Source organism: Calonectris borealis, chromosome 3, assembly GCF_964195595.1.
Source record: "Calonectris borealis chromosome 3, bCalBor7.hap1.2, whole genome shotgun sequence".
Lineage (NCBI taxonomy): Eukaryota > Metazoa > Chordata > Aves > Procellariiformes > Procellariidae > Calonectris > Calonectris borealis.
The window spans coordinates 103046106-103068817 of record NC_134314.1 but is presented as its reverse complement, the minus strand read 5'-3'; the positions used below and the strand labels follow the sequence as shown (position 1 = coordinate 103068817).

General features: G+C 44.1%; 1 protein-coding gene across 1 annotated transcript; it reads left to right on the top strand.

Moving 5' to 3' along the window:
- The first annotated feature begins 84 nt into the window (after positions 1 to 84).
- Positions 85 to 22184, top strand: RD3 (RD3 regulator of GUCY2D). Its single transcript, XM_075147013.1, has 3 exons — positions 85 to 265; positions 9884 to 10191; positions 18020 to 22184. The coding sequence occupies exons 2-3, from the start codon at positions 9896 to 9898 to the stop codon at positions 18315 to 18317; spliced, it is 594 nt and encodes a 197-aa protein (XP_075003114.1). The 5' UTR covers positions 85 to 265; positions 9884 to 9895; the 3' UTR covers positions 18318 to 22184.
- Positions 22185 to 22712: the final 528 nt, after the last annotated feature.

Genomic DNA, 22712 nt, shown 5'->3' with positions numbered 1-22712 from the left:
GGGGCCTGGGGCCGGGGCAGGGCGGACGCCCCAGCGGAGCGCGCCGCCTCCGGGCCAAATCGGTTTAACGTAGTCGCTATGGCAACAGCGGCTGCCGGCGGGGGAGCGGCGGGCGCACCTCCGCCCGCCTGAAGCCGGCGGCAGCGGGCGGCGAGCGGCGGCTCCGCTCAACTTCGGCGAAGGGGCGGTGTTGAGGCGGCGCTGCCCCGGCGAGGCGCGGCCGCTCGCCTCAGCGTCGGCGGCGGGACGGGAGCGGGTGGCCGCGGTAAGGAGGAGGGGACGCTGCTGGCGGCGGGCGGGGTGCTGTGGCCGTGGGGCGCCCGGCGGGACGGGGGTGGTGCCAACCGGAGGGGACCGCTGTGTGTCCCGGCCCTTTCCGCGAAGAGTCCGGGGTTGGGGTTTCCCAGTTTCTGCGTTTGCCGCCGGTGCGGTTATCGCTGCCCGGCCCGAGAGGCTCCTGCGAGGGAGCGGCGGGGCGTGCTGCCCGCCCTCCGCCGGGGCAGCGCCGTTAGAGCCAACGGCCGCCCGCGGCCCCGAGCCGTGAGGCGCGGAGCTGGGGTGGGCGACGGCTGGGCGGTGGAGGCGCGGGGCGAAGGCAGTGGAACAGCCACCCGGCTTTAATGACTTTAGAAAGTCCAAATTCCGTGAATTACGTTCGTTTCTTCGAAGTGTAGGCTCAGCTGCAGATCAGAAAACCCCACAAAGTTCTCAGGTTTTGGAGGGATTTTTAAACAGGTACCGAAGTCTGCCCAAGACGAGAGGCATCAGTTTTTTGACGTATCTTTTTAGCTGTATCTTGTAGAGGTACTGGACCAAGCCCTAATAGCTCAAAAGCACTGCTGTAAGCCTAGCTGTTATCCCTCATCACTAGGGCTAATCCATACCCCAATGTGGGTTTAAGCTGGCTACGCCGGTTTAGAGGGCTTGACTTTAAGCCACGTCCTCTCTCTGGTACCTTCTCCGCTCACTCTGGCCTGGGTCCATCTGTCCGCACAAGCAGCAGGAGCGCTGCTGCCAAAGGTGAGCCGGGATGGGTGGGCAGGGAAGGAGGCCGGGGTGCTCCGACAGCTCTCCCAGGCTGGGCTCGGACACGGCACCGCAGGGCTGCCAGCGTGGATTAGCTCTGGGTAACTGGTTACGTAAAGAACAGGCAGCCAAGGAGGAAAGCCTGGTTTATCCTGCCTTATGCTTATGCCACTCTTGCTTAAGATCTCTCAGATTAGACACCTGCCCCACTAAGTGTCTTCAGTGTGGAAGTCCAACGTATAGTAGTAACCCCAGCGTGGTACCGCTAAGGTCAGTCAGATAGCTTTGGAGTTATGGCAGTGTAACTGAGGATAGGCTACACTGCACATCCCTTAATGCGAACACAGTAATTAAAATCTGTCTCAAGGCAGCACTCTTCACAGTTTATATGGCTGCTCTTTGTGGATGGGCCAAAGGTGGGTCATAGAGCTATTACAGAAGAAAAGCGTGAGCTTTCCCAGAGCTCTGCCGGTTGCTCCCTATGCCGTATGTGAGGTCTACAGAGAGAGGCTTAAGTTTTCAAACTGTAAACTTAGCATTCTTTTTTTGGGTGCTAATTTTGAAACAATGTGTATTTTTAAGTAACTCCTGTCACAAGGACCAAACTTCATATACTGGTCCTAGTATTCTCCAATACAGGGAAAACTCCCTTATAGGTTAATAGTTCTGCAGTGAATTGAGACAGAGTGAGACTTTGGGGATCTCCAGTAAATATTCTTTCTTATAGATACTGTAACCAAGGTTCAGTACTGAATAGAATTGTACAAGCGTCTGTTAAAATGCATTCTCACCTTATGATGCAATGAGTTACTCCTGCTTTCACAGCAGAATCAGTCCTCAAGCTGGATGGAGAACGCACATCTCACCAACCCCTTTTCACAGCACTTAGTCTGGTCTACGCCACAATATATGAATTAAAAAAGCAAACTTCAGTCGACCTAACAACAGGTGAAATATGCTTTTGAGTCTGAGTTTCAAGCTCTTACTTTATATAATTATTTAGATATAAGTATCTGCAGTGAATGACAGTATTAGAAACTCCAGTTTGTGGCATTACTGCCCTTTAATAACATTGTGTACTTACAATGACAGTAGAATAGAGAAAGATGAGCTGGGGATCTCTCCGAGTTTTAATTTTGAAAGCCTTTTGTGTTGGAGCCTTCCATCAGATGCTATTGCTGCTTTATTGCAGCAATACTTTTTTTGTGGTTTGAGTAGTTTTAATAACAGGAAAGCTATGTGTCTGTGTTACCTTCTGAACTCTCATTTACATGGCTGAATGAATGGTGAAGAGTGCTTGAGGTCCCTCTGTCCTGACTGGAAACCTGGCTTTGTAGTCTGCAGAGATCAAAGTAAGATATAGAATTGAAGGTATGTTTGATCCACCACAGCAAGATAGCTGTATCTGAGCAAAATATAGGAGCTTTAATAAGAAGTTAGGCAAACAGAGCAAATCAGTGTGTTTTAACTTCCTGGCTTCAGTAGGTTTAGGTAACAGTCCAGTATAAGTTGTATATGATAGTGTTTTTATGGTTGCTATTAGAAAATATTGTTTAAAGCATGAGTGGGAATTTGGCATGAAAATAGTCCTGTTTCTCAGCAGATGGAACTCATTTGCGCTGATAAGTAGACAAACTGTAAAATGCTACTCTGCTTCATAAGCAGATTGAGTAACACCCACCCTTTTGCTTCTGCAGATAACACAGAGATTATCTTCTGTAGAGAGTCCCAGCCATTAGTAGAGCTTTAGGCTACTGGGCCCTTCCTTCACTTTTTCTTTAAGATCTGTAGACTGGATTTTCATCTGGAGTTAATCAACACAGCTCTCTTATTTCAGCGAGGTAAATCTGTTTTATATTAGTCCAGGTCTACTGAAGATCATGAAGCTGTACCAGTTAGATCAGCTACCTTTTCTCCTCATGTTTTGACTAATGATTGAAAAATGCCTTTTGCATTCGTGTCTGAGCTTGGAGCCCAGTTCATGCTGAATTCTTGTTTCTTTACCCCTCTTGCAATAAAAGTGCAGATGTAAAATGCACCAGATAGACTTGTTTTCTAAAAGATCGAAGCTCTAAGAATATATTACAAACTACACAAATGCTGGGGAGGTGAGAGCAGTATTTTTTGTGTGTTCTCAATTTTAAAGAGTTTAATTACAAAAAAAATCTTTTGAGGGCTACTTAGCTGTAGGAAATGTGACGTACCCATGTATACCATAACTGTTGTGGTATTTTCAGAAGGCCACTCAAGCTTTCCTTTGGTAGAAATGTTACCACTTTTGTTTCTCTCTTGTCTTGCAGCACCTTGTGATATGCTCTGACTGTCCTTCTGTTAGGCTACCTAAGCGGTGATTTTTAGAGTCATGCACATTCACAAATGGCTTAAGTGACTTGTAACTCTCCGTGGCAATTACACCAAAGACCCAGCCCGTTTCTATAATGCTGAGAATGCAAAGTCTGCTGGAGAAAAGCTAATACAGAAATTAGATTGTATAACAAACGACAGCATGGTTCTCACACATTTTTGAGAGCGCTTGTCTCTTTTGAGAAGCAGACTCAGGCAGCAGCAGGAGCTGTCAGCCTGCAGCAGGCTGGTCGGACTATGAGCGCTGCCCTGCTAGGGGCAGACAGGCATTACCTGGCATGCAAAGGCCTGCTGGGTGCCACAGTGCCCTGTCACAGTTAGCTCACTCTTAGACACCGCTGTGAGGCTCTCTTTGCTGTCCTTGAACACCTGCAGCCATGAAGACTTGACAATAAATTATGTTTCATTTAAAGTGTTGGCTTGATCCCCTATACTTCTGTTATTCAAAACTCCTTGCTACTTGTAACAGGGTCATGTCCCTGGATATATTTTAACCACTGTGAAATTTTTTTGTCCAGAAATAGCTTGTGTCCATCACAACAAGAGAATCCGTATGCTCATAAAGCAAAACGCAGGTTCTCTGCTGTGGTCTATAAGTAGACCCTTGCGTGTGCCCAAGAGTTCTCTCTCTTTATTCTGCAGGTCAGAATGAGGAATGCTGCTGTATTAATATCATGATATTTGCATTGCTTTTAAGTTTCTTGGTTGAAAAGCTCTATCTACTGCTTTTTCAGCATTAATTGCCTCGTAGCAACTTTGGGAGATAGAAGTCTGAGGTTATAATAATTTCCATGGCAAGTAGCTGTAAAAAAAATTTCACTAAACAAGAAGGGAGATTCCAGACAGATAGGAAGTAGGGTTCTTTGGGCCCTGGTAAGGTAAAAGTCTCTGTATGGAGAGGATAATGGTAAGTAACTCTGCAGAAAACCGGTGGAGAACAGGGATTCTTTTACAAAGCTATGGTGGACTATATAAATAAAATTGAGAAGGTGTTGGCAGCAGTTTCTGAAGTAGAACTTGCTAAGATTCTTTGTTTGGAACAAAATTAAAATATCTCCTATCAGGAGAAATAGAATGTGGGGTTCATCTATGATGCTGTCGCTACTTATGCTACTTCATGCAGGTATAGCCAGCACCATAGCCATGACCACAAATTCTGCCTGAGAAGCTGGTTAAATTGCATCAGTTAGCACATACAGACTTCAGAGATGGGTGTAACCAAACCAGCTTTAATCTATCTAGGAGTTGCAGTCCAGGGAGATACTTAGATGCCCTTTGTTATCTGAAGGACACTGGATTTTTCTGGATGATGTAATCCAAACTTTACTAAAGAAGCAAATAAATAAATAAAAAAATTAATATGCTCCACAGTTTCACATCATCTGTCTTCCCCACGACTGCATGTCTTTTTAAAAGTAGGATTATGAGCACAATTTGGGGGTGGAGCTTGTCCCACTTCTTTTAGAAATAATTTTCCTTGTTTGTTACCCTCTGATCTGGCATGTGTGGAAAAACGTTGAGTGGGTATCTTGCATGAACAAATTCTGTCTCTCTGCTCTCTGACTGCAGTAGAAAGGAACTACCACCCACAAGAAGGGAGGGAAGGCATTTCCCAGCTCCTCAGCCCAGTTTGTCAGTATGCTTTGCCTGGATGACAGGGGATTTTCTGGGACTCTATCTATAGCCAGCTGAGTGACAACATTTCCATTGACATCACTGGACTTTGGATTAGGCTCCTACTTGTTCAGCCCCTTGAGACTTTTCTCCTTCTGCTCTGACACAGCTGCCATACCCCTAGGACTAGTGAGAGTCGCTAAGGATTGTCAGTAGTCCTCCTGGACTGATAGACTGTGAAGGCAAAGGCAAACCACAGGAGACTTGTCAAACTGAGGGCATATCTTTATAGAGAGTCCAGCTCCCTTTTTTTCTCTCTTTTTCTTTTTTTTTTTTAATCACAAATGCACATTTCCCACCCTCTGCCTATTCCTTTCATGTCCTGGAGGGTGTTGGAAGCTGGGAAGCAGGAAAAGGATCAATGGAAAGGGAATTTTTTATTCTCAGAGGTTCATCTTCTACAAGGCAAACAGGTCCTGCTGATTGACTCATGGTTAACCAGAAAGCAGCCCTGCTGTAACAAGTTTTAGCAAGTGGTGATCTAGCCTGCAAGAGCCTGAAGCAGGCTGATGACTGTCGGGTTATGTGAACAGCCTCCAGTTGGACGAAGAACAGCCAGAGAGCAAGCTACAGAAACATACTTCCTTTGTTAGTAAAAGAGCTAGGAAAGGCTGAAATCCTGTTTTAGGAAGGTGAAAAAACAAGTAAGGCATGTGGACTTTGATATTTCTGATGATTCTTTGGTGCATTCTCTGGAGCAAGAAGAGGAAATCACATGGGGAAATATGGGAGAAGGTAAAAAAGTGGAAGATGAGGTAAAATTGTACAGAACATGCCATGAGAAGAGAATGGAGAAAGCTGCAGAGTACATGAGGAGAATGCAGGAATTGCTGACAATGTGGAGAACAAAAATGAGATTTGGAGAGAGGCAAAAAGCTTCTTTAGAACTAAAGCTAACAGGAAACTTTTACATGAAAAAGTCTCAGAAGGACTTGCTAACAGTCACTAAATATTGAAGAAACCCCTCAGAGGCTGTGTAAGAGAGCAAGCAAGGTATTCCAGACTTTAACATAGCTAAGGTAAATGTATGCTTAAAACTCTGTGAGGTGGTTGCAATCAACAGTGCAATCAACAGAGGGGAAGGTTTGTCTTCTAGACAGAAGTCTAGAGTCAATGAGGCAAAAGTCTTGAAACCCAGATCTGTTTCTGGAGTGGAACTTACATAAACCACTCTGAAATTTTGCTTGAATAACACCAGAGTAGTTCATCAACTGGATTATGTCAGCTCCCAGGATAGCCTCTTACAAGGAATCAGAAAATGGACTAACTGTACAACATAAATATCTGTTTTCAGATGGGGCAGTGTCTCTTTCTTTTAATAATTTTAACGTGAATGCTTGCAAAGTGTAAATTTGTCCTTTTCCCCAATAAGAAGGTCATGCTGAAACTTTTGCCTTCCTTTAGTTGCCCATATCCTGCCAACAGTCCTTTGAATCTTTCCTAACAGGAAAGCCATTTTGAGTGATTTAATGATTAGCCTGCATGTGAACTTTAAATTAAAAACAGCAGCTTACAATTAATGGAGCCCACAGTATCTTCTGCAGGCTGCAAAGACCAGTAGTGGGAAGAGTGGTGGCTTGTCAAGCCTGCTAAATAGGGATGGCCAGTTTCCAGCTCTCGAAAGGAGGAGATGACGGATGAGAGATGGGGAAGGAAACAATCTCATACAAACAAGACTCCCTTAGGAACAGCCAGCACAAGCTGCCAGTGTGCATGAAATGCTTGGATAGGATTTTTCCTTCATTTGAGAACAGGCCATTTAAACTGCAGATGAGGTGCTTTCCTTACTTTATACTCTTCTCACGAGGAAGTAGATTTTTCAAGTAATGTATGGGAGACAAGTGGAAGCCCCATTCAGAATCAGTGGTATCCGTGTTCCCATATCAAAAGCAAATCTGCCTGTTACCAGTGCTTTATGAAAGCTCTGGGACAGGGCAAAGCTCAGGTTCAACAGGCCTTGCTCAGACAAGGTATCCAAAATATTTTTCTAATTGATTGTCCTCTGCAATACTAGTGCTAGGTAAAATGGTTTTCCTCATGCAGAACTACTTGCTTTGAAAGAGACCTGTGAGATAAAACCATAAGGCAGTAAGAACAACCCAGGACCATGCAAAAGCCAGGGCAGGTCAAATGAGAGCCCAGGTCTCCTTGCTGTCTTTCCCAGTTCTGACCACTAAATTTCCCTCTTGCTCCTCTTCTAATGAAACAGCTGGTGAGTTAGGAAGAGCTGGAAGGACATTCCCTAAGCTTCACAGTTATACTGCTTTATACTGGTTTACCCCTAATGCCACCAAAGTCAGCAGAGTTAAACCAACGTGAGACCAGGTCATAGCCAGAGTAAAAGCAAAGTAAGCTAACCTTTTGCTGGTAAAATACAGAAAGGCATGCTCACCTTCATTGGGTGAAGGTGCAAATGGAAATAGTGATACCTTAATTGGTCAGATATCTGTAAAAGCTTATGAAAAATTGCTATTGTCACATAAGCTGAAAAGAAACAGGAGACTTTTAAATCTTTTACAACAGCCTGTGGTCTGTTCTGCTACTCACTTTTGCTAGCAGAGGGCTCACCTATGTGATACATAAGGGGTGATAAGACCAAGGAAAAGGCCTTGAATTTTAAGGATCTTCATCCTTAATAATGTGTAATGGTGAGTGGAGGCCACCATGTAGCAAGATCCAGGTACATGTTAGGATGGTGGGGTTATGGAGTTGAAGCTGTCAGCACATCAATTCCAGCCTGAGTTCATTCAAGTGTCTTGGGCAAGTAAGTCAGCGTCAGGCAGCCAGAGTGCTGTGCGGTGATTTGAGAGCTGTTAGCTGGAATCACCCTGGCGATGAAAGCAAATGAAAGGACCTGCTGCTCCTCCTCCTACAGAGCTCAGAAATGAGATAGGAGCAGGGTTACTTCCAGCAGCTGCTGGCTATGGCTGCTATCATAATAATCATACCTGATACTCCAAGGTGAAAACAGTGATCCCTCATGTATAAGCAGTGTAAACTAGCAAAGGCGTTAATGCGTATACAGTCTCAGAAGAATACCTGCGGCCTTACACACCTAGGTAGCTAGATCTGTGTCCTGTGGAAGTTTTCAGCCGTTTTATGTCTGTCTTCTGAAAAAACTGGTATTGCTTGCTGGGAGAGGTAGGATATAGGACTAGAGAAACTAGTCCTTTGAAGCAAAAGTTTGGCAAACTTCCTGATTCTAGCAAAGGCTAAGCATTAGACCCTGAAATTGTTTCAAACCTGGGACACTGTACAGACTATCCAGGTTTTTGAAGCGTTTTCCTTTAATGGTGTGACATAGTTACATCATATGAACATTTTTTGAAAGAGAACAAGACTACGTTATGGCAAGTGATAAAGGCATGAAAGCAGCTGAAGCTCCCTTCTCACCTGGTGCAGACAGTGACGGTTTCCAGGCACTGAAGGCAGAATCCTATTGACCATTACTTTTCTACGGAGTCTGGGAGCTCATGGCTCTCAGCTCTAGTGGGAGTACTGGGTAGTTATGAGCTTCTGGTGATTTGCATTGTCACTGAAGGCTCTAGGCCCGATATGGCAGCTTAAATCAAAAGCCTATTTTTCTCCCTTTTATGTCTGTCTTCATGTCTGTGTCTTAGTAGTGACGATTTGTTCAGGCCCTGCAGAATCAGGCTTTTTAATCCATTGCCCTCATGTTAACTTTTGACTCCACGTCCTGACTGGACTGCTGCCAGGAGTAGCCTTTTGGTAATCCCAGCTGCAACCATTATTTGTGCCACCCCTTCTCCCTGGGGGCTAATGGAAGGGAGCAACAAGGCACGTAACTGTGCTGTGTGAAGAAACAGATGCTGTTTTGCTCCTGTTCAAGTCCCTAGTGCCTGCTTTGGACTCCATTGTGTTTAAATACAAATACAATAGTTAATAACTTTGTTCCACTCTTGAAGTGACTACATGAAGGGATTGGCTGTGTCAGGATTTAATTCCATCTTTTGCTGAGCTGATTGGTGCGGTTTCTTCTGCCTTCTAAGTGCTGGGTAACTCCCCAGCAGCAGAAACCTCTCACTGAGAAGTAATAACAGTTTAAACCCTGGTATGTTGTCACTTCCCTCAGCCCAGCCTCAGCTCCCTTGGTGCTGGTGGTAGCACCTAAGGTGTGCTCTTCCAGCATAGCTGATAGTTGGACTTCAGCTTGTAGAATGTGCTGTAGTTTGTTCTAAATAATGATTAAAGCTCTGCCTGGCCTCCTAGTTAATGCAGCTGTTGCTCCTGCCAGTACTAGCTAAGTACAGACAAGCTCTACCACTTATGTTACAGCAGCAGCAAACCTACCCAGGTCACCTATTCTGCTCTCCCCCTGAGGATCCCCCGCTTGCTAGAACGTGGCTCCAGGACTAGTTTGACTCCATGTGTTGAGTTTTTGCATGTAGAGTGCTGCAAGGTCATGCCCTTCCATGAGCATTCAGACAGGCGAGCCCTGGCCCCAGCTCTTCCGTGTGGGCAGGAGAATGCTTCCCCAGCCTAAACTGGAGGGAGCAAGGTATCCTTATAACTTGACTTCAGACATAAGAACTGTGACTGTCATTTTAATTAGCTGGTGACTGGAAGTTCAAGGGAAATGGTGCCTCTTCACACTTGGTCTCGCCCTCTGCACACGTTTGCTGCTAGAGTTCTCAAGGTGCTCAGCACCAATTAATTCTAAATGGCTAATCCAGTAGCACTTTTAGGTGAACAACAGACTCGAGGGGTGTGCGGGGGAGAATGTTCTCAGCTGAGGTGTGTTGATGATGACACTGTTTTTTTTCTCTCCCTCCCTACCCTCAACCCACTCCCAATAAAGACACAGAGCACTATGTCACTGGCATCCTGGTTCAGGTGGAATGACCCCCCAAACCGCATTTCCCAGAGGAACCCCACAGAAATGGTGGTTGAGACGCTAATGATGGAGCTGAGCTGGCAGACCAAGCAGGCAGAGAAGCAGCAGCGAGAGCGGGAGAATGAGTATCGCAAGATCAAGACTGGGGTGGACTACGGCTGGCTGGTCAGCTATCCAAAGCAGAGCTATGATATCAGCCCAGGAGAACGGCTGCAGCTGGAGGATATGTGTACCAAAATACATCCTTCCTACTGTGGGCCTGTCATACTCAGGTACAGTAAAAGATCTGATAGTACAGACCTTTCCTTTCCCCCGCTCTATGATATGTGAGGAAGGAATGAGAGTTGTTAGGACCAACAGCAAAAAACTTGGCATCCTGTAGCATAAGTCATGTTGCGATAGCATCTTTGTGGAAGAAGGGAAAGCTGATGTTTTAAGTCAGTTTAACATGGTATCATTTCCTCCAAAAAGTTACTAAATGCCATTTCCCTCTGAGAGTGGCTCGAGTACTTTATGCTGCTGAGCAGCCAGAGCAGCTTTATCTTGCCTGATGAACAGTTACCATTTCGGTATTGTGATGGCTTTTGCTTCAGTCTTTAGAATCTTAGAATAACTGAGGTTTAAAGAGACCTCTGGAGCTATGTGCTTCAACCTCCTACTCGGAAGATGGCCAACGTCAAAGTTGGATCAAGTTGCTCAAGGCAACCTTGTCCTGTCCCTTGTTGAATATCTCTGAGGGTGGAGATTGCACAGCCTCTGAACAACCTGCTTTGGTGTTTATCCACTCTCATTGGAGCCCGCCTTCCTTGATTTAAGCTGTCCAGCAGGTCTATTGAGGTACTTGTCCCCAGTGTCCAGACTAGCCAAAAGGTGCTATTGTGTTTTTCAGCCTGTGAGCCAGGCATTCCCAGAGAAAGGAGGGATTGCAAGCTTCTCCCTCCCCTACCCTCCCTCCACACCCTTGACATGGAGCATGCAGGTGGGGCATGCAGTTGGCTTGAACAGCTAGGTGGTGCTTCTGCCTTCTGCACTGCAGATGTAGACACAGCCTCTGTGACTGCGTTGAGCCTTTCAAGTGCTAGACATAGGATTGCTGCTTGCCAGCTGAGTAACCTTCTGTGAGAATGCCTTCAGAAAGAGATCTAAGCCAGCTGTAGCATCCAAACTGGAAGGGAGGGAGGTGGGGGCTCTTCTAAGTTAAGCCCTCTCACTTAGCACAGTGCAAGTGAGGAGTAGTGACCTGAAGTCCACCTTAGCCAAAGCAAAGTTGTGAAATGGGCCTTCATAATCCACTTCCCCTGTTCCAACATGTTCTTCAGTTGGGATTAGAAAGAAGACAGTCATGGCAGGCCATATACAATGCGGTGCTCAGCACCCTGCAGTCCTTCACTGCCTATGCTGGCACCTGTTTTGCCTTGAACAAATAAATCTACAGGTCTTCAACTACAACCGTAAGAGGGCTGGAAATAGCTAGACCTCTATCTTACAGTGGGGACGGCCAGGAAAATATGCCGAAGCTACCTCTCTAGCTCTCATCTTGCCCAGGGCTGAACCTTGGAAGCAAGCTGGCACAGGGCTTTGGCTTTTGCAAAGATTGCCATGGTGGCAGAATCAGAGATTTGGGATCATTCAGTGGCCGAATTCTCCCCAGTGAAAGTTTGCTGGGAACAGTACCTACCTTGTATTTGTATAACTCCTAGCTATGCTGTAAACAAGCCACTATAAACCCCTTGGGGTTCAGAGTTATTTTCACCATCCCCAGGGCCACTGAGCAAGGGCTGTCTAGCAAACAGGTTATTTCCATGAGAGCAGGCTTCAGTTGCTGGATTTGGGAGGCCCCAAGGTTCATCACCTCCTTCAGAAAAGAGTATTAAGCTGAGCCATATGCAACTTGCTGCTGCTCTGCTTTTTTTTTTTTTTTTTTTTTTTTTTTTTAAACTGGGATCATGCAAGATGCGTGATTTCAGTGCAGCTTGTAGTGGTTGTTCACTGTTATTCAGAGTTCAGCGTACTGCTGATATAGATAAACACACAGCAACATTGGTGGGCTCTATGTGGGCATAATTGAAAAAGGATAAAACCATCCTCTTAAAAATCCTCTTATAAATTGCTATTATAGGCTATCACAAATTATATTACAGTATGATTCAAGAAGTGGCATGTTTTTGTTTGTTCCATACTATGCAGTTTGCATGGTTAGCAGAGCCACATTAAAAAAATAAGGCTTGCACAACCTTTGTTGGTTCAATTCCGTGATTGAGAAGGGAATGTCATAGCCACAAAAATGGCAGAACTGGACTGGGTCAAAGGTCTGTTTGATCTGATGTGCAATCTGTATGTGAGATAGAGGCCAGTAACATCAGCGTAAGGAAAAAAGAAAAGAACAAGGCAAGCAAATACAACAGTACAGACAATTACAGTATCTTGTATATAGCCTCCAACTTACTGTGCCTTGTAACTTGGAGACTTTTGGAGCCAGAAGTGGTCCTTCTGTCTATAATTGCCCTATGTGGCTTTTTCTTTCAGTAGTTTGTTTAGGTTGTGGGGTTCTGCTTTTCTTTTCTGAACTCATGTAAACTTTTAGCATTTGTGGTACCCCGTGGCAGAGTTCCACATCTGAACTACAACTCTGCTGTAGAAAACTGTATTTAGGTTGTCTCAAACTAACGTGTACTGGTTTTATCCAATAATCCCTTCTTCTTGTGTTGGAAATGTGAACAGCTGACCCCTCTTCTCTTCTACCTTCTAACTGAGAGCCCTGTGGTTCAGAAATCTTCATTGCTGAAATGGAAACAATGAAAAAGATTGGGGCTTGCCATGCTAGGAGCTGAAAATGTACAGGAGAAATAAGGAGCATGCAATCTAAAAGACCGCCAAAATTGGATAAATTCTCTCTCAGAAAGTGAGATAACATGGAAACTTCCCCAAAATTGCACAAGATGAGTGTAATAGGAATTCAACTGAAATCTTCACATTTCCAGTGAAGTACTTTTATCACAAGACCATTGCACTGCTGCTGTTTCTTCTTGAATACCCTGCGACTTTCTAATACGTAGTAACTTTTAGAAAAAAATTCCACCAAAAAAAAATCTATGAGCTTGCATTTGGAAATTCAGATGCAGAGCATGTACCTTACTGAAGCCCTTGGTTCTGTCTGAAATATTAAGCTTGATCCTTCCCCTTCCATCTTAGACATTTGAAGAGCTGAAGTCCTTTTTGATGTACTCAACAAGCATATAATACTTAAATAACACAAGTAGCATGCATCTTGCAAGACTGCAGTTTGTTTTGTTTGTGTCATTCTCCTCATACTAAATCCAAAACACAGCACTAGGAAGAAATTTAACCTTATCCCAGCCGAAACCAGGACACATGCAAGGTCTCCTCCGTGTGAGATTCGAAGCTCAGAGTCAAAGCCAGAACAAAACATTTTTGTATGAGTCGTCAGACATGTCACTTTATTTTCCAGAGGTCTAAATGATTATCCAAATTGTCCTTTTCTGTGGCTACAGTCACATCTACTGAGAGGCAGAGTTTCTATACAGTTGTTTCTTTAGATGTGGAGGAGGCGGGAAAGGAGCACTTCTTAAATGGGAGGGTTTTTTTCAGATCCAGTTTGCCTGTTTTGTATTTCAGGTCAATAGAAACTTTGAGTCTCTTGAAACTCTGGAAGGATTCAAGTACACCGCAAATACCATCGGGTATCTGGAGACTCTGATTCACCTCATACAAATAAAGCTATTGCATTCAGGTGTAATGTACCTTTCGGTTACTGGATTGGGGATCGCTGACTATATTTAAAATTAAATCCTGGAGCCATTTGAAGGAAGTGACAGTGACTTTGGTGAGGCCCTTAGTACCTAACTGCCATGGTTAAACTGAACAAGTAGACTAGTAGCTTGCTAATACAGAATGCTAGATTTTTGCCATCTTTACTCAGAGCTTTAGCTCTGTTATGGTCTGTTTCATTTCTTTCAGTTTCAGCAAAAGTGAAACAGTCCTTCTCTGCCCAGAGAGAAACAAACAAAAAATCCTGATAAGGAAATGTAAACCTGCATTTTGGTGATCTGAGATGTTATTAATGCTACAGGCTAAGGACTGTAATTTTCTAAGGATTGTGTATAGCTGAAGTGGACTTCCTAGTATGCTTGAATGCAAGACAAATGACTAAAATCAGAAATGGATTTATTTACAATTATGAGCTTAAGTTTGAGGTGATGTGACGTGAGTGTTGCCGTTAGTGTGAATGCCATAGTCCTTTGGGAGTCAAGTAGCCTTCTCTAGCAAAGCTGTTCATAGCTTTACAATATAACCAGAATTCCTGCTCAAAATATAGATTTAGGAGTCAGCAGCTAATTATTAGCACTAAGCACCCCACGTTTTCTTCGAATTACTAAATCTACTTAGAGCTTACAGTTCAGACAAGCACTCAGGAATACACTGGACTATAAGCATATTGTTTAAGTCCAGGGACTTCCATTGGATTTAACAGGTCTTTAAAGTTCAGGCTGTACTTAGGAAACCTACTGAACTGGGGACCTACAGAGTAACATAGGCAGGTGACACCGCTTTAAAAAAAGCAGTGCCAGTATGAGCCCAGCGCAGCCAGATTCTTAAAATCTAATGGCCATATGAGGAAATGGAAGGGTCACAATTTAAAGAACAAATTTGTTTGAACTGTGATTAAAACACAGCCTGGACTGGGGAACGTGCTCGTCCCTATGTGTACATATACATGCTCCTGTGCTGGCTCAAGGCGAGTTTTGTTGACAGTCACGTCTAAGACTGCGTGACTTGCATAATATATTACAGGTTAGCTACCAGTAGTATCATAACTTGTTTCACAAATAAGATAGATAGGTATACTTTTCTGATGAGTAAGGAAACCCTGTTGAGGGATTTCTAGATATGGTTGTGCAGTTGCCTAGTTTGAAACTATTCCATGCAAAAGTGCAAGGGCATTAACCTGTGCTAGAAGATAGGTGAGCCTTGTGCAATTCTGTGTGCTTAATTCCACTGAGCAGCTTTGTGTGGAGTTTGTTTCCCAGGATACAAGCCCATACTCCTTGATTCCAGTGGTTTTACTGTTTTTGTATGTTGAGTGTTTTGTGCAGAGAGCAGAGTGCCGGATCATCCAGTACATGAACTGGATTTCATTGATAGCTGGGGAAGATGGCTTCAATTATGCATAGGTGGCTGCAGCAAACATCATCTATTTTCTGACACACAGACTGGTTTAGCTAGGTCTCAGCCCCTGATAACCTGTCCATCTTTTCTGCTGAGAAATATTTGTGGCATGCACACCTTTTGGACTTCATATGTGGGCTGTCCCTTACACAAACATGCTGGTACTGAAGTTACATGGGCATTAATAAAGGGGCAAAGTTAGTTCATCCTGTTCGGGGAGAGGAAAGGCCCCCCCTTTCCCTTCCCCATCTGAATGAGAGTGGCTTTTCCTTGAGTGACTGGCAGACAGTGTTGGATTGCGTTCTCTTTGTTTCTTAGACCTGCTCAAATCCACATGAAGGAGTTTTTGTGTTGGTCCTGAAAAGTCAGAAGTAAATTTTAACAGCAAAAGCAGAGTTCACAAAACAATTCTTGCTGCCATAGCTAAGGAGAGTGCAAACAGGCAGATAGCTATGAAGGTGGAAAGTTACACTGATTTTAGAACATTATTTCAGCTAGATTGGTTGGGAGTGTTACTAGCAACACAGGGCATTAGCACTAGAGCTCTGTGTTCAGGGGGTAAATTTGCCATCGTACCACCCTTTCTCCCTCTTGTTCCCAGAGCCAGTCACTGGTCCAGTAATAGTCTGACACATTCTGCTACCTGCTCTGGAGCCATAATCCAACAGTAGACACACAGCCTCTAAAACTGGAGGCAGTGATAAGGCCTTTTGGGTGCACAATTGCCAATACAAAAGAAGAGGATGTACTGATAGATATCTATAATATGCCAGCACCTCTCTTTAAAATACACATGGAGATAAAATAACGGAATGACTCATTCAGTTCACCTCTGCAATAAAAGTCCTTTGAAGGTGCCTTCCCTGGTATAATAATAATAATGTTGCAAAGACTTGGGTTTTGATGGACTCATCTGTCTACGCTTCTGACTAGGATAAATGGAAAAGTGTATTTCTTGTGAAAACTGTATTTTTGGCTCTTTGATAATGCAACTGAAGTGCCTCCTCAGAAGACAGAAAGGATGTTTGCAATGTACAGCAAATCTGTTACCACTGTTATGTGCTAAACCTCAGCAAGACCTAGACTCTTGCTCTTAGAGGCTCTGCACAATTCAGTTTAGCATCATTGTGTAAGTACTTATGTACCAGCATGAACTACAGTGCCTCAGAGGCTTTTTGCACCCAAATGTTCAAAGTTTAGAGGTTTTTTGGTAGGGGGGTGGAGGAAGGAGTTTAGGAAGCAATTGAAATGGTTAACGAACATCTTGGTGACTTTGTAGGTTTTGTGTCAAACGCCTCTAGCTTGACCCTGAAAGGGACTGGTGCTTCTGCTGATACTGAGTTCCCTCAGCATGCGGTACTGGTGTCTCTACAGCTGTACATGTAGCTGCCAATACTTGCTGTGAGAAAAGCACACTGAAATATCAGGGATACGGCATGATGTTAAGATGTATGTCCAATACCAGGCCTCCACAGTAAGAGTCAAAAGGCATAAATGTACAGTCTTTTTGTTTTATCTCTGGTTTTCTTTCTGTCCTTATTATCCTGGGTTCCCTTTGGTACGCCATTAAGCAGTGCAATTCCATAGTGCACTAAACTCCCTGTTACTTTCCTAGGGCTTATCAAAAAGCCAAGAGGCAGGATCTTATTCTATCAGCTGCTGCTGTATTAGGGTTGTCGTATTTAAATGCAATCCTAGTGTTTTCCATCCTTGTTCAGTTCTGTTGGAGAAAAGTATCAAAATGCTTACAGACCTTATACACTTTAGCTTCCATTAAGTATAAATACCTGGATTTTAGTGAAGTACTAGGTTAGCTCTGTGTCTGCTTGTAAATATAATTTTTATATTAAGAACTGAATATTTATTAGAAGAGTAGCCACATTACCACCTGTCATAAAGGCATACTATTACAGAACAACTAGAATCTCTATGTGACCAGTGTGTGAGCCCTGGGAGTGGATCCCACACTCTCCAGGCTGGGGACCAAATCACCCAACAAGGCATCAGGAATGGTAGGTTCTCTTCTTGGCCCAGCCAGTGACCCACTCAGTGACTTCAAGAAAACTATCCTGCTCTGCATCTCATCTTCCTCACCTGCAAAATAAACAGTGGTGATTCTTCACTTCCCTGGTATTAAGCTAGCTTAATATATGTCAAAAAAACCATTTTGAGCTCTTTGCTGAGAAGGCACTGGAGTAATTCACAGTTGTCGAATTAAATACAGCATTGTGCTACCAATCAAGGTGTTATCAGCTGAGCCAGTCCATTATCTTACAGAAAGCCACAGGATGATGAAATACCACTTCACTGAAATTTAAACATTGAGACACTATCAAACATATAACAAAGAAGAGTTTTACAGGATTTTTGTTTGTCTAGTGGCTGTTGCGTAATGCTATGGGGGACGAGAACTGGCAACAGGGGAAGTCTAGTGGGACTTTCCCTGGTTTATCCTCAGCTTCTGGTAAGCAGCAGTTCAGGGACTACTTAGGCAAGGATTTGCACTTGGACAATCATGTTTAATCAGCAGTGATGGGGACATTTTCCACAAACTTGTCTAATCATTTTGTTTCTTAAGCTATTGATAGCACTGAGTTCTGATTTAATAGGTGTTGTGTGAAAAGAGCACTTCCTCCGGTTTCAAACTTGCCACCTTCTAGCTTTGTTTGGTGCTCCCTATTATTTCTTGTGCTTATGAGAAACAGTGATTCATTGCTTCCTTACATTCTCTGGCTTGCTTGTGATTTTAGAGACCTTGAGCATATCTTCATGGCCCCTCCCTGTTGTTGTTCCCTTCAGTCCAGGGAGTCCCATTTTGCAGGAGAGTGCAAGTTCCAGGCCTAGCACAGTGACTTGGCAGCAATCCCTAATTTGATGTTTTTAATCAAAGCTGTGCCTTGACTGTGCTTTCAGATTCCGGCAACTCATTGCTGAATATGAACCAGAAGTGCAGGAAGTATCCCGGATTTTCCGCTCTGTCCTGCAGGAAGCTGCCGAGAAGATCAAAGAGGAGGAAGATGCCAAGAAGCTTGCCAGGCAATGGAATACAAAGAACAAAACCAGCCTCTCCTTAACAACATTTAAATCCCGGTCCAGGATTTCCCCATTCATCAGTGACATCAAGACCATCTCTGAGGATGTGGAACGGGGCACCCAGCCTACCAGGAGGGTTTGGAGCATGCCAGAATTTCGGAATGCCAAGGATTACTGACTCTATACTGAACAAGGTTTTTAGACAGTGATCTTTCAAAATCCCAGTTAACCCTTTTTTAGCTCTACTGTTTCTTCCTTGTTCCAGCTCTCTCTTCCTGCCTGTCTCTCTCTTGGAAGCTGTGTCCATAGTAACTGCTGCTGCTGTCTGTGGTGTATGACACAATTTATTACCAAACATGCTAGCCTTTCCTTTAATTTAGTAGCTGTTCAGTAACCTTAAGGGCAAGGCTCACTTACTATCTCATTTTTATTACTGCTTCCTTGTGGAGAATGAATTAGTTTTGTGATGTCTCTCTTCTTTTCCCCCCCCAGCCTGGATGTAGTTATCTATAAAGGCTTTTGGCCCAAGCTAGTGAGAGCTGCTGGCTGGACCCATCTTGCTGAAAGCAAGACAGCCACTTACATGAGTAAGGCTTGCAGGATCAGGCCTGTGAGATAAAGCTAGTATCTGATTTGGAACTGAACTTCCTTTTCCAACTAATACTTTCCCCCGTGCTACAAGAAACTTCCCAGGTAACCTCAGCACTGCTCTTGATCAGCTTTTTGCTAACAATTAGCAATCCAACCTGAGTAGAAACAGACCCAAGCTTTTTGAGATGAAAGACCATTATTATTCCACAGCAACTAGTTTATGCATGCTCAGGTCTCTTGGGTATTTTCTCTTTTGTGCAGGCAGAACCCCCTGAACCTTGCACCTGCAGAGTAGATAAAAATGTAACAACCTGCTGTGTAGATACACAGGCAGATACATCAGTGCTGTGTCAAATGCTGTTCTTGGTCCTCAGTGTTCTGTGTGGCTGAGGTAAGTGCTCCACCCCACATCCCAGTAATAAATCAGTGGGCTGAAAGTAATATTTATGGCTAAGCGTGGAAGAGTACTGAAGTATAGTATCAATGTACAGAGAAGGGTGAAGGGAATCAGCATTCATCTACAGGGCTCTTTGTACAGCCGCAATAGTTGAGTTCATTTTAACAAGCTGCTGCTGTGAGTGACTGAAGGGCTCTGGTGGATGAAGGTTTGTGCCCCCAGTCTTCTCTCATGAGTGCTCACAAGAGAGCTTTCCAGTATCACAGGCTGCTGGCCAGTGAGTTGATACTATTACAAAAGAATCTTTAATGCAAACTGAGTAGCTTGTAGGCCAGCATGGTTCTGCAGAGACCTGGAAGAAACAGGAAAAAGCTGCTGAGGCCCCAACTCAGCAGCTGTAGGGAGAGCTCTCACCAGCAAAGAGAATGGCATGCTGTGAAAATCACAGGTCCTGTAGAGAAGCCAAGGGCTAGGATGCTTTCTAGTGACCAACAGCAGATGGGGAAGGAAGAACGGGATTTCCCTGTATGACTGGCTTTTGGGGAATCATCTCAGTGGGGGTGTAGCCTCCTGGAGGACGCTGTAGCTTTGTTGTTCTTTTGCCCATTTCCAACTCTTTTCCCTGGGGACCTTTGCAGCAGCATGTGGATACTACAGCCAAGATAAAACCCTCTGAAGCTGTGCCAACTCTGGGAAGAATTCCAGCACATGAAATCTATCCTAGAGTAGAAATGTGCAGTTTCTTCCAGAGATGGGGGAGGGCAGCATAAAACAAAGATCAAGATCAAACCCTCAAGAGCTCTCTAAGACTGTGGGAGTCTGCCTCTTCCCCTCTCCCCTCTGGGCTATCTAAGATTGCACATAAGGCTTTCTTACTAGCAGCAGGCTGTAGTTTCTAGTCCCTTGGTAAACTCTGCTGCCAGCAACCCTCCTAGGGACAGAAAGCAGAAGCTCACTTTTAATCAAAAACTCAGGGCTTCCAATTACAGCATCCAGTTTGGGACAGGCTATTTCAACCCTAGGTCAATGAGGGAGAGTTTAAAGCCTTCTGACAATCAGCTTGGTGTTTTTCAGCTGTATGTCCTTGTGAAGTAACGTGATTGTGTATATGAAGTAAAAACAAAGGCTTGACATACTTAGCATAGGCTTAGCTGTCTAGAAGATGTGGGATCTCTAGCAAGGGATCACCACACTTTGCAAAAAAATTCTTGTTTGGAAAAAAGTTAACCTTTTTTTTTTTTTTAATATATTTGCAAGCCACTGTATGGTACTGAAGGCTGAGATGAGTTAATGAATTTCATGCTACAGCTCTGTAGTCATTTTATTTGCACTCATGTTCTATTTTGACACCTTCAGTATTGACTGTATTGATGCAATATTTGATGGACTGCTGAGAGAGACGGGACATTCTGACATACTGGCATAAAGCTCTTTGTTACAGTACAGTGTCTGTAATGTGCTCACTCTTTCTTAAGGAGAATCAGGAGTAACTAACTTCCCTTCTCCAATGTACAAAGCCAAGGAAATCACCTGAAGGGTGTTCACACTATCACAGCAGCCTGTGATCATACTGTGTCCTTCATTAACAACCTCCAGCTAGCACATACCATTCTCATTTAACAGCCAGGAAAGGGAGACAAATCTGACCTTTGGTCAAAGCCACATGGCTTGAAGGCCAGGCTGTAGCAGTGCCTGTAGCTGCCTCAACTTACCTATAATTTCTATTTCCATAGTAAAATGTAATCCAAACTTTTAAACAGTACCATTCTCCCTGTACCTCTTCTGCAAGTTACACCAGGCTCACAGTAGCATCTGGTGATAAAGGGATATTCAGATACTAAGCTATAAGGTTTCTATTGTTACTACATGCTATCTAGTACTCTTAAAGGTATAGAAGTAGTATCATGTTTGCCTGTAGCCAGCTGCTTGGAGACTGACTGTGACCTTCTGCATTGTGTGTGCACCAGCAGGTACTGAAGCAGAGCTGGGGAGGTGATTAGGATGCACAACTGTGCTTGTGGTGCTCATTTTTCTTAGGAATGCTGTAGACTGAACCATAAATGATCCTTTGGTCACAGCATCTGGCAACAACTACCCACCCATGTTTGCCTTGTCCTAATTCCACATTTGGTGTGGCTAACTTAGCATCTTAGTTCAAATCAGGAGCATGTAACTCCTGATTGTCCCCACCTACTGTGCTATGGTCCATGGCACTGGGCAGGCACAGTGGGCAAATTAGATTGCTTTTGGATGAAGCTAACCCAAATGATCCATGGCAGCTGGCTCACAGACCATAACGCTGGACTAACACTGGTCTGAAGTAAACCCTCATGAAACTTGTATAGTGTGAACATCAGGTCCTCACCGACAACTGTCTGACTCTACAGCTCTGCGCCTCCTGGGTTGCACTATTTGCTACTGCAGAAAAAAAATTTCTACACAGCTCTGATGAGACCCTCTGATTTGTTCTTAGCCCGCCTGAGAGCTAGTCCAGTGTCTTAATTATTTAAGAAGAATAAAAAGTGAAATAGCAGCACAATATCATTAACAAACAAACAAGCGATCTGAACAAGAATCTTTCTAAATCCTCAGTCATTCTCTCAAAAATGAGCAAGGATTTTGTATCAGCCCAGAGCATCACTGTTGCCCAGTTGCTGATAGTGTTATGCTGCTCAAAGGACATTGTTATATCCAGGAAAAAGCAGTCCTAGACTTACTATATATTCTAACAAGTAATGGCGACACATCTATAGCAGCTCAGCTGCACTGCTCAGCTTCAAGGGGCCAACACTCCTGAGAGTCACTACTCACCTGGGAGAGACTATGCAGCCCTGCTTCTATGGCTTCTACAGACCAGCCTGGCCCACAGGCTGTGGTAGCCGGCAAAGGTGTGCAGGAGGTGAGGTTCCTCACCCATATCAGCATATAGTTCAGACAGCTGTCACGCCGTGGGGAATTGGAGTAAGCTTCGCAGGAAATACCTGTCTGCTGAGATTGCATTGGTTATACATTTCATCACGGAACCTCAGAAAATAAAAGCAAAGCTGTGAAATATAATTTTTTGTACTTGTCTTTAATTAAAGATCTCCTGAAATATAATCTGTCCACATCTAGCTAAACACAGCAGCTGTTCCACTGCCCTACTGTGCACTGTGTATGTATCAAAGGAGGAAGGCAAGAATGATAAAGGCACTTGATCTAAACAAAAAACCCCATCCCCTCTCTAAAGGCTACAAGTGCAGCCGCCTACCTTTATCTTGCTACCTCTACAAGCAGACCCCAAGTTTTAAGGTGATAAATAACCAGGAGCTCTGAAATTCTCTGAAGCTAAGTGGTTTACAGATACAACCTTGAATTGAAGTCTTCAACAACATGCTTCCAAGCACATCTTACATTAACGAGTATTACCACGAAATGAGAAGATGTAAGTGACAAAATGGATGTTTTGTCTCCAGATACTTTTGAGTCACTCCTATTGATTCTGTACCTGATCCTGGGTGCTAGAACATCTTAATACTAGCACATGGCCCCAGATGGCTCAGAGGTCCCTCTGCGAAGCATTGTACATGCACAGCATGCATGTGT

Coding starts and splice junctions, on each gene's coding strand:
- RD3 (XM_075147013.1), top strand. CDS start 9,896: ATGTCACTGGCATCCTGGTTCAGGTGGAATGACCCCCCAAACCGCATT. Junction 10,192..18,019: donor TGTGGGCCTGTCATACTCAG/GTACAGTAAAAG, acceptor CTGTGCTTTCAG/ATTCCGGCAACTCATTGCTG.